General features: G+C 38.7%; 1 protein-coding gene across 1 annotated transcript in view; it reads right to left on the reverse strand.

Moving 5' to 3' along the window:
* Window positions 1–8,484: 8,484 nt before the first annotated feature.
* The window catches only part of PRKAR2A (protein kinase cAMP-dependent type II regulatory subunit alpha), a 176,663-nt gene continuing 168,250 nt past the window's right edge, over window positions 8,485–16,897 (reverse strand). The window contains exons 7-11 of the mRNA XM_030208076.1: window positions 16,714–16,815; window positions 12,762–12,836; window positions 12,144–12,209; window positions 11,413–11,551; window positions 8,485–11,060 (exon numbers count right to left, since the gene is read on the reverse strand). Coding sequence (XP_030063936.1) covers window positions 10,927–11,060; window positions 11,413–11,551; window positions 12,144–12,209; window positions 12,762–12,836; window positions 16,714–16,815 — 516 coding nt within the window. The 3' untranslated portion in view covers window positions 8,485–10,926. The remainder of the gene's footprint in view (window positions 11,061–11,412; window positions 11,552–12,143; window positions 12,210–12,761; window positions 12,837–16,713; window positions 16,816–16,897) is intronic.

Consider the following 16,897-nt stretch of genomic DNA (forward strand, 5'->3'; position numbering starts at 1 on the left):
GCCCTCCGACGCCATAGGCCACGTGGAGATCAATCGGGGAACCCCCTGCCCGCTATAAAAAGGTAAAAATTACCTGCTTTCCGCTCCGAGCTGTAACGACCTGGTGTCCCAGTGAGTAGCTGCAATAAACGTTTAAATAAACGTCGAAATAAACGCATTTAAGGACGTTCAAAAAAATTTTTTTTTTTTTAACGGAGCCAGCGGGAGGGGGGAGAAAAGGAGGGACCTGGCGCCACCAGGTTTGCACTTGCTCCAGAAGAGCCCTCAACCCCAGGCACTCAACAAAACCTAAAAATTAGGCTTGGAGGCCTAGCCAGAGCTGCTGCTGTGTGTGACCACCACCTGCTGAGATAGAGAACATACTGAGGAGTTTCTGGCAGCACATGACCACATATAGGGAGGCAAAAGTTTGCTCTCTATCTCCACCTGCTGGTAGATGGACACAACCCACCAGTCTATGGATTGATCAGCATGATGATATGGAAGTTAGTGTTCTCAGTCTCCCTCTGCTGGTAGGCATGCATAACCCAAGCGTCTTGACCGGTCTGGAGGGTTGCTGAGGAAGAAAAGAATTCCAATAAAAATAGGAAAGAAAATAACACTTCGTTAGAAGTCTCACAGATCATGGCCGAGAGAGACAAAGAAAAATTCATACTGTAAAGGCTTTTCTGAATCAATATGCTTTTAACCTTAATTTAAAATCTGAAAGGGAAGGCTCCATTTAGAGATCTAAGGGGAGCCCATTCCACAACGTAGGCCCCATAACATTAAACACAGATTTACAAAATGTATCCTGAAAGATCTGATGAAAAGCAAGAATACCTAGAAAATTCTGACTACACAAAGAGTATAGGAAGTAACAAAAAGTTAAGTATTCTAAAAGTAACGAAGGCAAACCTCAATGAAGAATCACATGTACCGGAAGTAAAAATTTTATTAATCTATACTGCACAGGAAGCCAGCGCTCAGACTGTAATAATGGAGTAACATGATCAAATTTAATTACACTCATAAGCAATTTAACAGCAGTACTCTGCATTATTTACAGCCATCTAACCTCAGTAATGGCTAAACCAACAAATAAGGCACTGCAGTAGTTTTGAGTCAAAACAAAAGAATGCATTAGAATACACAATGCTTTCGGTTTTCAAAAAAAATTCAAATGGAATGTAATTGACGCATTTGAAAAAAAAAAAAAAACACTGCCTGACAAAATAGGAAACATGAGAATGAAAAGTTAAAGCTGAATAAAAAATGACTCCTAGGATCCTAAGAGTCCTGTTTACAGGGATTTTAGCAACAGCCAGTGATATAGAGCTAGGGGAAGATTCATCCTGCTCTCTAATAAAAAGCTGCAGCTTGGCGGCGAGACCAGTAAGAGCAGTAGCAGTAACTGAATCCACAACCACGAGAATTTGAATATCAGGAGCATATACGTATGGGATAAACTTACGCTAAGGGAGCCATATAGATGTCAAATAAAAGTTAACAGTGCCAAGAGGGATCCCTGAGGTACCCCCACAATCAAGGAAATAGGGCGGGGAAGTCTCACCCTGCCATACAACCTGATAAGATCAATTAGAAAGATAAGACTGAACCCAACACCAAGCTTTTCCCATAATACCAAGATCCTATAGTCTAGCAAGTAGGATTTCATGATCCACCACATCAAAGGCCACCAGAAGATCAAGCGATAAAAGAAGAATTACTTTACCCTGTCAGGGACAAGGTGTACAGTGGTAAGCATTCCAAGCAAGGCCATTTCAGAGCATGACATTCTGGGGCACAGGCAGGGCATGGGCATTCCTTGAATTTACACACAGTGTTATAGAGTATGCCTGATCCGTGCATAATTTGGATGTTGGTATTTACACTAGGTTTTCATTGGCATAAATGGCCACAACTAAGTATAGTTGCAGTAAATAGGAGCTGGGCGTATTCTATTAACTACGTCTAGATTTAGGCGTATTCTATAAACCGTGTCTAACTTTAGGCATAGTTTATAGAATATGCCTATGCATATTTTTTTCAGTGCCACTTTTTTGTGTGTGATATATAGAATCTAGCCCTATATGCATGTGTGCATTATACGCATGGGTATGTTACATGCGTAAAAATATGGTAATTGTGTGTTTCCAGCAAGAAAACCCAAATTGTGTCTCGCACAACCTAAAAGGAGGTGTGGTCATGGAAGGGTCAGGAGTGTTTTAGAATGTGGAGGATGCGTGTCCAAGTTGCCTCCCAGGATTTAGAGTTTCAGCTGGCATTAAGCCCTTGTGCTCGAAGTTGGTCATGCAAATCCCTGCTAGGCACTATTTTATAAAGGGTGCCTAGTGGGGATTTTTCAGTGACATTTACTGAATCTGGCTCTTATTGATCCCCCCCCCCCCCCCCCGATAAGTCCCTCTCTTTTCATTGGCATTCCATCTATTATAGCAGCTTTTCACAGCTGGGTCAGGCTGTGTTTATCAGAACTTCTTTTGGTTGGGATGGGGGCTCAGACGTAGATTAAACAGTTCATTTATGTTATCCCTACTCTACGTACACAAAGTTTAAATGTATAATATGAAAACGTGTGTTTGGGAGGCAGGTAAAGGACTGTTCCTTTTAAATATAATGTGTCTGATTTTACATAATCAGAAACGCAAGACTCAGATTGATTAATTAAGAGGACTTTCCCAGAAATAGATGACACAGCAGTGCTAGTCGTGGGAAGGGGTTGGTGAGTTGATGCATTGTGTAAGCACTTCACAGCCCTGACACCAGTCAGAAGAGGTTAAAGGGTTTCAGCATGGTGCGGAAGCTTATTGTTGACATTGTGTTATCAGGTATAAATGTTTTCAGGATAGGGGTTCTTAAGTTGAGTTGACAGACTGGCACTGATTTACTTGTAGGGTTCCTTTAAAAGGTCAGGTCACCGAGTTTAGACTTGGGGACTTCTGCAGTTATGCTTATCAAGGTTCCGGTCAGCAGCAGCTCTTGAGTAATTAGAAATGAAACCCTAGCCTCCTCTCTGAGCCATTTTTTCTTTCATAGAATCAGTTTGATACAGATAAATGCTTCTACACCAGGTTCTTTCTGGGAGAATTTAACAGTGATGATATTTAGTGTTTTACTCAGATCGTGTGTGGGGGGGGGGGGGGGGGGGGGGGGGGGGGAGGGTCTGGTAAAGGCCATAAAAAGTGAAATGGAGGATTGCAGAGTGGCTGGTGTCACATGCTACTTACCAGCGGTATTCACAGAGTGCAATGCTGTTGGCCATTGGGGGCCCTTTTACTAAAGCTTAGCATGTACTAAGTGCTAAGAAGCCCTTTATATACCTATGGGCTTCTTAGAATTTATTATGAGCTAAGTTTTAGTAAAAGGACCCTTTATGTTTTATTCATTATAAGAACATAAGAATAGCCGTACTGGGTCAGACCAGTGGTCCATCTATCCCAGTATCCTGCACACAACTTTAGGCACCATGGGCAGATTTCTACGGTCTGTGCCCTGAAAAGGACAGGTAAAAATCAAAGTAAGGTATACACAAAAAGTAGCACATATGAGTTTATCTTGTTGGGCAGACTGGATGGACCATGCAGGTCTTTTTCTGCCGTCATCTACTATGTTACTATGACATTCTCAAGTACAGCCATGGATTTTAAAAATGCTAACCTATGCAAATTCTTATACCTGCAAGGTAGGTGCCATTCCTGTCACTTAGTATTTTATAAAGACAAGTAGATGCCTACTCACCCTCTTAAACCAGGCACCTTCTATAAAATTATCTCCCTAGTGCCATCTACAAGTTTTGCAGTTGGTTCACACTCACCAACTGAAATCTTTTGTCCATAACAGAGATCATTATAATGTCAAAAACACCTGCTTACCTGATGGTCTCGTGCTTTCATTATCACTATTCTATGCAAGAAACCTGAATTCAAAGAGTCTTAGATTCAATTTGTTCCACCTCTGCTGGGAGCTTTGGATAGGTTATATTTTTGGTCCCTCTATTCCACATTACCATATCTGATTACTGAAAGAAGCATTACAGTCTCAATCAGAATCTGAAACATTCACGCTCTGGTCAATTGTCTGAGTGAAGGAGTGACTAAGAACTGTCCGTCTCGGATCCTCACCAGCTATGAACATTTTCATGATCAGGTAAAGAAGAAAGAAATAAAGAGTTTAGTGAGGTTGCTGTTTTATTAAAGCAATAAAACCAAATGTAGCAGGTACATGATATGTTCTACCTGTAACAGAGCCAAGATCATCATCTTGGTGATATATGGCTGCTCATGGAGAGCTTATTGCCATTATAAAACACTCAGTGCTTGGTTTTTTTTCAGTTCAGGATCTGAAATGCTGTTATATAATAATTGATAAGCTTTCTTAGACATCTACCAACATAATACTCATGGAATCTTGCTTCTGACTGGATGAGAGAAGATACATTGGTGCCACTTGGTTAATAATTACAATAAGATTTATTTAAAAACAGTACATTATCCCCCAGTTAGAAACCTGGAATACATGCAACTCTGGAAAATTACTGATTCTTAGGTACAACAATTAACCCTCGTTTACAAAGCCGTGCTAGCGGCTGCTGTGTGGCAATGCCCACACAGTCTCGGCATTAGCACACCTTGTTAACAGGGGGGTAAATCTTCCTGAAGGAGACAATTAGGGTGCTAGTTATTTTTGCAAAATACTTGTTTCACATGCATCCATTCTAGAAAAAAAAAAAAAAACAGAGAAAAATAAAAAAATTTGCCACCAAAACATGAAAGAAATGGATAAAAAATGTTTATCTGCAACATATGTATTCACCCCATTTTTTTTTTAGATTTCCAACAGAATTTTTGAAAGGGAAGATTCACAGAAATACCATGTTATATAGAATCCATTCATCAGCTTAAGAACACATACTAGTTGGAACTCAGGAAGTACAATACCAGCTCAGACCAAACCTCTGCATATACCCGACTATCAAACAAGAGCACATTATACTAGTGTTTAATCTGGCAAAGCTATGACTTGTGGAAATTTCCATGTGTAATACTACCAGTGGATATCTGGAGGGTAATTTTATAATTGGTTTTATGCATGTAAATGAGCTCTTATTCAGTTCTGCACTAATTCGAAGCAACAAAATAGCAGATCCTAGACAAAATATTTCAAACACACTTCTTTATTAAAATCAAATACCTGATATGGTTCATGATTCACACAAGCTGGGCTAACTTAGGGGTATGAACTGAAAACAATATCATAAACATATAAGATAAAATATAGAATACACCATGTAAAATGTGAGGAATCCAGGTGAAAAATAAAGTGCACTAACACATGTAAATACACTAATATAAAACCAAATCTAACTATAATCATAGGAACACAATTATGATAATCTAATATCAATGGACAAGTGTGCGCCATGCAACCAAAGAATAAATAAAAATGTGTATATACAAACTATAAAAGCCAATGAAGCTTGCAATCAGCATGTGGTAAAAAAATAATTAAATGAGTATCTAAAATTTGTTATTACAAAAACAAAGACTCATGCCTTTAGAATATTTCATAACAAAAACACTTGAGCATAAGAAGATATGTTTACTGTGTCACCAACGAGAGAATTTAATGTACAAATCCCATCTATAGTGATGAAAGGAAAGGGAGTCCTCAGTATCAGCGCAAAGGCACTAACCTGTGCCTGGCCACATTTTTCACCTGGATCCCTCACATTTTACATGTTGTAGTATTGTATAATATATCTGGGTTTCTGTGACTTGGATGGGCCACTGCTGGAAGCAGGATACTGGGCTAGATGGACCACTGGTCTGACTCAGTATGGCTACTCTTATGTTTATGATATTGTTTTTAGTTCATACCTCTGAAGCAGCCCTGTGAACCATGTCAGGTTTTAATAAAGAAGAGTTTGAAATATTTCGCCTGGGATCTTGCTCTTCTGTTGCTTCTTATACAATTAGTTCATGCCTAAAGTATGCATGGTGCAAGATGCATGTACTTGTACAGTGGTCACAAATTTGTAAGTAGGGTGGGGAGTATGGGCAGTCACAATATATGCATGTATTGTATAAAATATGTGCATCCCCCAACAAAACTAAATGCCTACAGCTCCAAACCAGGTGCTGTTTCTGTAGGATTTGTGCTAATATTTCGTAAGGACAGAGATGTCTATGTAATTTTATATAACAGGCCCAAACAGGCACCTTTCTGCTTTATGCACTGTTATAAAATTATCCTTCACAAGCAGGCTTTATATACATTTAAGGCCCAAACTAAAAAGTGTGTACTGCACAGGATTCTTCCCATAACTGAGAACTTCAAGGTAGTTGATTAAGAACATATGCAGAACACTCAAAAATGTCTGCACCGATTGGATTTATATGGAGACTGGAGAGAAGGATGTCCCATAGGCAGAGAAGATCATGTGTAACGCAGGCTCTTAAATGACAATGGTTTGGATTCCACGAATTACTAAAAAATACTTTTTTTTTTTATTTTGCTCATAATATGCAACACTGTCTTCTCTGCCATTTGCTTAAAGATGGTCTAAAAATAGTGCTAGTGCTCTTTTCTACATTAGGATGTAGCAGAAAAGGCAAACATTTTTAAAAAATTCCCCACACAATTCATTTTGGTAAACATGCTTTATAAACATTAAAAACACAAATGCCTCTTTGGACAGATTAAACTCCAACTAGGAGTTTTATTTCACCAACACCATTTAGAAAGTTTTTGTACCTGGTGGTCATCAGAAATGCATTCAGTTCGTGTTACATAATGCTGTTTTAAAAAAACACTGCTTAGAAATAGAAAAACAGACATTGGAGAATTACCACAATTGGTTTTGATGGTATAATGTACAAGCTGGAATTGCTTTCTAAAAATACTACATTTTGTTCAAGTGTATTCTAAAGAGTTTCTGTGTTTTCAATGACGAAAGCCCCCTATCAACCCACCTTACATTTAAACTGTGACAGAAATGCTTCATAACAGCACATTCGTGTTGTTTACAGGCTTCTTAGGATGTAATAAGCAATATTCCAATCTAGCAGAGCATTAGCTGTCAGCATTAGGTAAGGTACTTAGATCTTATTCATATTGGCAGAGTAGTAGACATGCATTGATGACAGACACCTGGCAACATGATTTATAAACACTGATAAGAACAGTTTGTGCCTGCTATTGCCATTACAAGAAGTGGGAAGAAAAGCTCTGGAAGCAGGATATAACTATCTGTGGAGCCACATGTTAATCTGGGTTGTTTTGCTACTCTCACTAACTCAAAAAGCATCAACAGTTTTCTCCAAGAGGAAAACATATAAACATATTAAAAGGCTTGAAAATTAAACAACCTCAGCCAACAATTTTAAAAATCTTGTATTTATCTCATGTGTTCAGATTGTGACATTATCTCCATTCTCATAAAGAACTTTTCTGCTATGCATAAGTACAACCATGTCCTGCAAATTCTTCTATATCATAAAGAATTGCAACCAAAACTATTGGCCAGTGCTGCTGTAAACCAAACGTAGAACAATAGATAAATATGGGGACACTTGCAACATGCAGAGTGGTTCAATCACCAAACCCACGCAAGCTATTCTTACAAATATCAATAACTAATCAATCCCTAGAATTTAACTAAAGTTCTTATTAATATAAAAACCTCACTGTTAATTTACCTTTTTCTATGGGAAGAAAGAGCCTATAACAATTAGTTATAACTCCTGTACAACAATTTGTATCTGCTCTGATCTACAATTCAGATATGAGATAATATGTGATGGTTTGCAAAATCACCCCCTTCAAAATGGCCACTACAGAATTAAGGGATACAGATGAATTTTTATAAATAATAAATGGTATTCTTATCAGCAAAGAACATCTGCAAATCACTTTCAAGATTTGAGGTAGCATCTTTTAGGCAGAATTTGATTTCTCTTAAGAAAAAAAAAAGGAAAAAAGCAGCAGTGCATCTTTAGCTTGAGACAAGCTGATCTAAGCTGTTTACAAATAATTTTCCCAGGTCATGATATCTCTTACATTTCTAAGTATAGCCCTGTAGCACATAAAAATGCTTTTTGGAAGGCCTCCACAAGTAAAACATATTTGAACTGATTTTAAATATTCAGTAATATTAATACGATTAAATCTAACAAACTAACTAGAGTGGATCAACTAATATACTTGTATTTTGACCAAACTGGTGTATAAATACATGTCAAGAATGAAAAATGCTACACTAATAAACTAGAAACAAAGGGCAGAAGAATGAAAAATAGCATTCAAAGGGGATCCCATCCCCTTGTTCTCTGCAAAACTGCACTCTTATTTATAGATAGCATTCTTGTTTTTCTTGGAGTTTTTATTGTGAGAACTGTGCTGCAACACAAGACAGAAATATCATGTCAAGATTCTATTGACTGTTTAAAGCTCCTCTCACTGATTTACAACAAATCACAAGCAGAATCAAAAAATAAGACAAATTTTTATTAAACTCACAAGGGCACTGTCTCTTGTCCACTTTGCTGCTGAGTGCTCTTATTAAACACATCACACCGTTTCAAAACCTTGTCATACAATTTGCAATCTTACTTATTTAAAGAAAGAGGTCTCTATGCTAATCTGTTTTAATCACAAATTAAAACTCCTTCAGGGGCAGACAATGTAGAATCACAGAAACCAATATTTTGAAAAGGGGGGGAAGGGGATGCATATGAGAGAGTCAGAAATAGCCACTCTTACTTGTATGGTATAACAGGACACAAGGATGTGGAGGATGACATACTGGAGATAAAACATCACAATTAGTTGTTCCTAGTACCCAGTATTCTCTGTTCTATATCAATACATCATTGGCACAACACGGATTGCTACATGAGACCATGGAGATACTTGTTCAATTCTTTCATTGGAAGATTATCACAACCACCAACACAAGGCCTGGAAGCCCAATTTCCCTCCCCCCTCCCACCCGAGTTCAACTCTCCCACTTGGCAGTGAAGTGCACTTGTCACTGTGATGCTTACATTTCTTGGATAAAACAAAAAGGAGAGTGACAAGGCTAATAAAGGTCTTTGGCAAAAAAACCTTGGAAGTATAAGAAATTTCTGGATACTACCTGACTGTACTTCAAATTCATGCTAAACTGAACACAAACAATGTTAATACTGAAACATACTGCCAGGCCTGTCAAACTGTAACAAAAGGCCAATTCCAGCTTTAACAATGGTGCATGCCATGTTTAACGGCACCAGTTATATACAAATCAATGCAAGTCTCAAAATGGAATGGTACCTAATCGAACATTTACATACATATAATCTGCATAGGGTTTACTTTATTTTGGAAGCTGATATTTCATATGGAAAATTTACTGCTAAGCTCAGGGTGAACAAAACTCGTATCCCAAATGGAAACTGTTTTGGATTCTGCTGCACACAATTGTATTTCTTCAATCAATTTTACATTTGCAAGCACAATGCTTCCTGCAAACAGCTCTGAACAAAATTAATTCCTATAAATTCAACGCTCTTTTATACAGGGATTCTTTAATCTTCATGGTATAATCTCTCTGTTATACTTCTACAATATTCTCTGTTTTAGTATAAGAACATTTTGGAAAGACAGTGACACTGTTGAAACATCTATTAAAGCAGTTTTATAAAACTGTACCAGTTTTCTTCCTACATTACACGCTGTCAAACAGGAGCCACTCGCCAAATAATACTCAAAGCCACCTGTCTGCCTGACCATAGAAATTAAAGAAAACTCAAAATAGTGCAGCATTTCAAAATACTTAAGATAAATACATGACGTTTTGAAAAACAATAAATAGATTAAAGAATAGGAATGAGGGGCACTACTTGGGAGTATATAAATAATTTCTTAAAATATTTTCTTACATGGGGTTTACCAACAGATCACCACTATAGGAGGGACATATGCATTTCTTAGAATAACATTCATTTTAAAAATGTAGAAAGAAAATATTAAAAAAAAAAAAAAAAAAAAAATACTTTTTCACCCAAGAAAATATGGCTGTGACAAATATTTTCAAGTCACCTGTTCTGGACCACAATTTGGTCAACTGGACCTGCGTTTGTATGGAAGTAAAAAATATGCTGCTGCAGTCAAAAAATACTTCAAAATTCACACTTCTCTATATGAATATCCCCTCTCAAAAAGACCTTGTTCATGCTTCCAATGAACCACCGTATGTTAAATTTCTAAAAACTGCTTTTTATTGGCTAATTGGCAGCTTTTACCAGACAGTATAAATGCTTCAGCGTAATGTTGATTAGCAAACTCTCTCTGAAATTTTCAACTTGGAAAAAAAAAAGGGGGGGGGGGGGAGGAAAACCAACAACAACTAAATGCAGAGTCTGACATTCTGCCAGTAAAAAGCTGCCTCCCATCACCAGCACCAGAGAGATGGAATTGCTAAGGCTCCTCCTGTAGGGATCACAGATAATTGTTTCCTATTAGGATTATTTTTTTCATCATTAAGAACAGTCTATCCCAGAAAACATTTCTGCAGTTTTAAAAGATCTTTTACTACCCATAAATACTATGAAGAAGGGTCCATTTTTAAACTTTGGGCTTTGTAGCAGGCACTTACACTGTTGGGAGAAACATGCCAGTGTGAACCGAAGACGTAAAGAAAAGCTGAAACATTTTTAAAGGCTACAAGGTGCAATAATAGGATCTCAGCAGCAAAGTGGAGGCATAGAACAAACATCTATCCAGCCTAAGATGCTGAGATTTATCTGTTAAATATGTTTTTGTAAAATGCCCAAGACGACAGCAGCACTGACTGTTCCATACTGCCCATTTTTCCCTTGTGTGGTGTGTTGCTGATAGGAGGTTTTTTTGCGTCTTGAACAGCAAAGGCACAGAGGTATGTTGTGCCTAATTGCCTGGATCGGTCAGGTCCATGCTGGAACCAAACAGTGCCACCAGCTGCTCTTCATAATGTGTGATATTCCTCTTCATAATGTCCATACAAGGTCCAAGCAACCTCTCAAAGGCTTGTACATCCATAACTGCAAGAAAAACAAAAAAAAAAAAAGCAAGCAAGACAATGTAAGTGCCTCTTTCACTTCTTCTAAGTGTATGTGACATGATAGGCAAAATCTTCCGCATGGTGTTTTGATTACATTAAATAATAAAAGCAGAAGTCAAATGCTATAGTTTCCAGTGGTGTGGCACTCTGGTGATCACAAGAAACTATGAACAAAATAATTCTAGAGTAGCGATAGTGATTTAGAAACTTGCTGGCTGGAACTGCCGAACACTTAGAAATTAAAATAAGCAACAGAAGACATAATATTTAAGAAAATGTAAAAAGGGATCCCTCAAACAACAAAGGAACAACAGATTACGAAGAACACTTACCTAAGCACTTAACATCTCCAACAGAATATGCAGAGGCTGCCCTGGGTTTATTGGTAACTAGTGCAAGTTCCCCAAAATACTGTCCCCGGATACATCGAGCAATCTCCACTTCCAGATTACTCTCTTGACCTGTCTTTGTCTATAAGGAAATAGAACATCAGGCATTATGTTCTCAAACTACAGAACATCAAAATTTAGAATTCATCAAAAGTAATTTTTAGGTATAACTTGTCTGGAATGTTTTTACGTTTGGGGAGCGTGCCAGGTGCCCTTGACCTGGATTGGCCACTGTCGGTGACAGGATGCTGGGTTAGATGGACCTTTGGTCTTTCCCAGTATGGCACTACTTATGTACTTATGTACTTAATGTTTAAGTTAATGTTAGACAAACCGTTTTCAAGTGCATATTTTTAATACATCTTCCTGCTAGTAAATGGTGGCCCTCTTACTCCCACCCTCCCAATTTTCACTCAGTATTGATGCTCCATTGAAGACAGAAAATATAAAAAGGAAGTCAGTCAATGGTTTTCACTGTCAAAAAGTTTGGAGTGACCTCACTATTGTATCAAAATGGGAGTAAACAGCAAAATTATTAAATAAGTACTTGTATTCTTTTGAAACAATTAACTGCTGTGATAGGCACATTCTCAGGATTTTCCTACTGAAGACAATTAAGATTCACTCTTTAAACAGTATTACAGAGATCAGTGTTCTCTTCAAATGCACCCTACCTTACTTTTCATCATGATTTTTACTTCTCCAGACTCTACAATATAAAAACAGTCGGCTTTATCTCCCTGCAGGGAAAAGAAAACATTTTTCTTCAGATATTCCAAAAGGCTCATATGATTTCAGTGCTAAATCTCTTTTCTAGGCTTTACTGGCCAGTTAGTTTAACAGTGTATGTGAAGCAATTTGAAGAAAGTGCAGCAGACAAGGCAAGACTGCAAATAAGCACACATTCTATCTCACGCATACTTATTGTAGCTATCCTGAAAATCAGACTGGCTAGGTATGTCCTGAGGACTGGCTTGAGAACCACTACTCTAAACCAAGGGCTGTTAGTGTGGGGCATAGTGATTAGACTACAGAAATGAGAATTTGAGAAGGTCCCATTCGATCCCCTTCTCCTTCACTATCATCTTGTGTAAATTATTCAAGCCCCCTGTTCTTAACCTTAACATTGGGCACAGACAGATATGAGGTATCTGCCTTTGTGCATACAGTGAAGCCATTATATAAATGCTATCATTACATTTATTATTAAATTCACATGATTACTTTAACTATGAAGAATATCTAAAAGGTGAACCTGCCAGATGTATGCAAATACAGTAGTACCTGCTTACCTGAGCAATAATTCGCTCTCCATCGTGGTAGAACTTCTCACCTATTACATCAACAATTTTCATTCTTTCTGAAATCTGAACCACAAAAAATATAAATCAATTATAACATTATGGAGTGACTGTGGAAGCCTTAGGAACTGTTTACATGTATAAAAAGTGAAAAGTGGATTTATAAATGTAAGTTGGCATAAATGCATAAGTAGCATTTTAGAAAAGATGCTGCTTACTGGGACACTAGTTCCATTACAGAGCACCTAAAAAATTCCCAAAAAAGTGCCGTTTTATAGATTTTAAAAAGGTTAAAAAATGTACCTCTCACCAGTAGTGTAGCTACAGGGGGCCACGGGGGCCTGGGCCAAATTGGCTCTGGGGCCCCCTGGTTTCTGTTTCACAAGCATGCACACAACGTGAGAGGAACAGCAGGGCAGGCAATGTGGTGGAGACCAGCGCTGGACAAACACTTCAGCTGGCGGGGGTTGGGGACCCCCACCAGCCAAGGTATGTGAGAAGGCAGCAGCAGCGGCGGGCCAAAATGTGCTCCCTCACTTTGGGCTCTGGACCCCCTCCACGTTGAGGTTGGTCATCTTCCAGCATGGTGGGATACTTTTTTTTTTTTTTTTAACTGATTAATATTAATTTTTCCTTAGGGTATGAGTTGAACTACTGACTTTATAAAGGTAACATAGGTACCTGCATATCTTATAAAACAGGCTCTTGGAATAGTCTTCAGAGCACAACTGTATGCCTGCTCCAAGGCAGGTCTAAAAATGAGTGTATGTATTTCATAAAATACACATGTACATCACAACTCTACCCCTGCTCCAACCAAGGAACACCTAAATGTAGATCACAAGAGTAAGCACGAACGTTCTGCACACCTATGTGCGGGACTGGTGGTTGGGAGGCGGGGATAGTGCTGGGCAGACTTGTACGTTCTGTGCCAGAGCCGGTGGTTGGGAGGCAGGGCTGGTGGATGGGAGGCGAGGATAGTGCTGGGCAGACTTATACGGTCTGTGCCCTGAAGAGCACAGGTACAAATCAAAGTAGGGTATACACAAAAAGTAGCAAATATGAGTTATCTTGTTGGGCAGACTGGATGGACCGTGCAGGTCTTTTTCTGCCGTCATCTACTATGTTACTATTTTACCTTTATACGTGTAATTTTATAATATTTATTTTCACCATATAAGATAATTTTATTACACATTCTCTGCATAAAAAGCATCTCCACAGATAGCAGGATGCAGATTTCAAGGGTGTATATTTTGGGCCATTCTTCAAAGTATATGTGTATTCTGTGTTTAAGAATATGAATACACATATACTCTCAAGCCATCCTCGATCCGCTTCAATCCGGTTTTCGCCCTCTACACTCGACAGAAACGACACTCTCTAAAGTCTGTAATGACCTGCTCCTTGCCAAATCCATAGGTCACTACTCCATCCTCATCCTCCTCGACCTATCCGCCGCTTTTGACACTGTCAACCATAATTTACTTCTTGCCACACTGTCCTCATTCGGGTTCCAGGGCTCCGTCCTCTCCTGGTTCTCCTCTTATCTCTCCCACCGTACCTTCAGAGTATATTCTCATGGATCTTCCTCCACCTCCATCCCGCTCTCTGTTGGTGTTCCTCAAGGATCTGTCCTTGGACCCCTTCTTTTTTCAATCTACACCTCCTCCCTGGGCTCGCTGATCTCATCTCATGGTTTCCAATATCATCTTTATGCTGATGATACCCAGCTTTATCTCTCCACACCAGTCATCACGGCAGAAACTCAGGCCAAAGTATCGGCCTGCCTATCCGACATTGCTGCCTGGATGTTCAACCGCCACCTGAAACTAAACATGGCAAAGACTGAGCTCATTGTCTTTCCACCCAAACCCTCTTCTCCTCTCCCTCCACTCTCTATTTCAGTTGATAACACCCTCATCCTCCCCATCTCATCTGCCCGCAACCTCGGAGTCATCTTCGACTCCTCCCTCTCTTTCTCCACGCACATCCAGCAGACAGCCAAGACCTGTCGCTTCTTTCTCTATAACATCAGCAAAATCCGCCCGTTTCTCTCTGAGCACATCACCCGAGCTCTCATCCACTCTCTCATTACCTCTCGTGCCTTGACTACTGCAACCTACTCCTCACTGGCCTCCTGCTTAACCATCTATCCCCCCTTCAATCCGTTCAGAACTCTGCTGCGCGTCTTATCTTCTGCATAGACCGATATACTCACATCACCCCTCTCCTCAAGTCACTTCACTGGCTCCCGATCAGATACCGCATACAGTTCAAGCTTCTCCTACTAACCTACAAATGCACTCAATCTGCAGCCCCTCATTACTTCTCTACCCTCATCTCCCCATACGTTCCTACCCGTAACCTCTGCTCACAGGACAAATCCCTCCTACCAGTACCATTCTCCACCACCGCCAACTCCAGGCTCCGCCCTTTCTGCCTCGCCTCACCCTATGCTTGGAATAAACTTCCTGAGCCCATATGTCAAGCCCCCTCCCTGCCCATATTCAAATCCTTACTCAAAGCCCACCTTTTCACTGTAGCCTTTGGCACATAACCATTTACCTCTATTCAGGAACCTAGACTGCCCCAATTGATTGTCTGCATACCTGTCCTTTAGATTGTAAGCTCCTTTGAGCAGGGACTGTCCTTTCTTGTTAAATTGTACAGCGCTGCGTGACCCCGATAGCGCTTTAGAAATGTTAAATAGTAGTAGCAGTAGTAGTAGATTTCAAGGGTGTATATTTTGGGCCATTCTTCAAAGTATATATGTATTCTGTGTTTAAGAAAATGAATACACATATATGGCAGCATTTAACACCTGCTCTGAGTCGCACATAGTCCTCAGCTAGCTTTTTTTGTACCTGGGGTCTTGAGGTGCAACTGATAGAGGAATAGTGATTACCTCTCTGGCATTCAAAATCAACAACTTTTGCACAAGGTTTACGTTTCAAAGGACAATTTCCTAAACAATTCCCCGCAGATAGGTAGGTTTACAAAATCTGCCACGTACATGTGTAAGTAGCAAAATTGTGTTTTACAGGTTTATGTAGCACTATACAGTATGCAGAATAACCATAATTAAGCCACTTTATTTTCTCCAACGCATTCCTTTATAAAATGGCCCTGTTGTGTGTGGCACTAAATATACATGTTTCTTCATCAACATGTCATTTATTTTATAAAAGGCTCAGCATCCACCAAGCTTTTTATAAAAAGACTATAATTTGAAATACACACACTTGGATGTCCATTCCCTACCTAGTCACCTAGCTAACCTACAGAAAGTATCAAATTACTTTCAAATAGATGGCAGATATGAGCAGGTCAGAAATCAAATACTATTTGGAAAATATAGAATTAACAAGAGTTTACAGTTTCTAAATACTCTTAATTTTAAAGCAATTTAAAGCTCCAATTGTGAAACCATCTAGAGGTGGCGTTATTGCTGATCTAGGAAAAGCTGTTAAACAGGAATTTAAAGAGACAAAGAGACTTTCTGATCTCTAATAGGTTTAAACAAAAAAAGGGTTAGAACCACTGGTGCTACACACATATTGTAACCTGGCTCATGACAGTCTTTTCTGATGTGGTTGCATAAAATGCTCCAAGATTATCACTATCTGAAAGTAAGTGAGGTTGACAAAAACTGAACATATTCTATTTGATGTTTTAACCTTGAAAAGTACAATATCCATAAAGGTAGAAAAGAATAGTTCCTTGTTAAAATATGGCTGCAACACAGACTTCTGAAATTCAAATCAAAAGATAATACAGTGGTCATGTGAAGTGTAATAATTTTGCCCATTATATGTGTTTGTACGAAATTTATAAAGGAGCTAAACAAAACCTCTATCTGGATTAACAGTTTATTAAATATCTTTCAAAGCCACAATACTGTTGGTAGCGAGCATTTATGTAAATTAATACACGTCCTTACATCCAAAGACTTAAGGATGGGTACAGACTCTATAAATATTTCATACATCTTTCTCTTTCTTGCATTGTTTTTCAAAATAATTCTCCTGAATGTCACTCGATCCTGAAAAAAAAAAAAAAAAAAACAGAAAAAATTATTTCTCCATTAGATTAATAAGAAAATTCTTCTTTGGAGGTTTCAGAAT

This window comes from Microcaecilia unicolor, chromosome 6, assembly GCF_901765095.1.
Source record: "Microcaecilia unicolor chromosome 6, aMicUni1.1, whole genome shotgun sequence".
In the NCBI taxonomy this organism is placed as follows: Eukaryota; Metazoa; Chordata; class Amphibia; order Gymnophiona; family Siphonopidae; genus Microcaecilia; species Microcaecilia unicolor.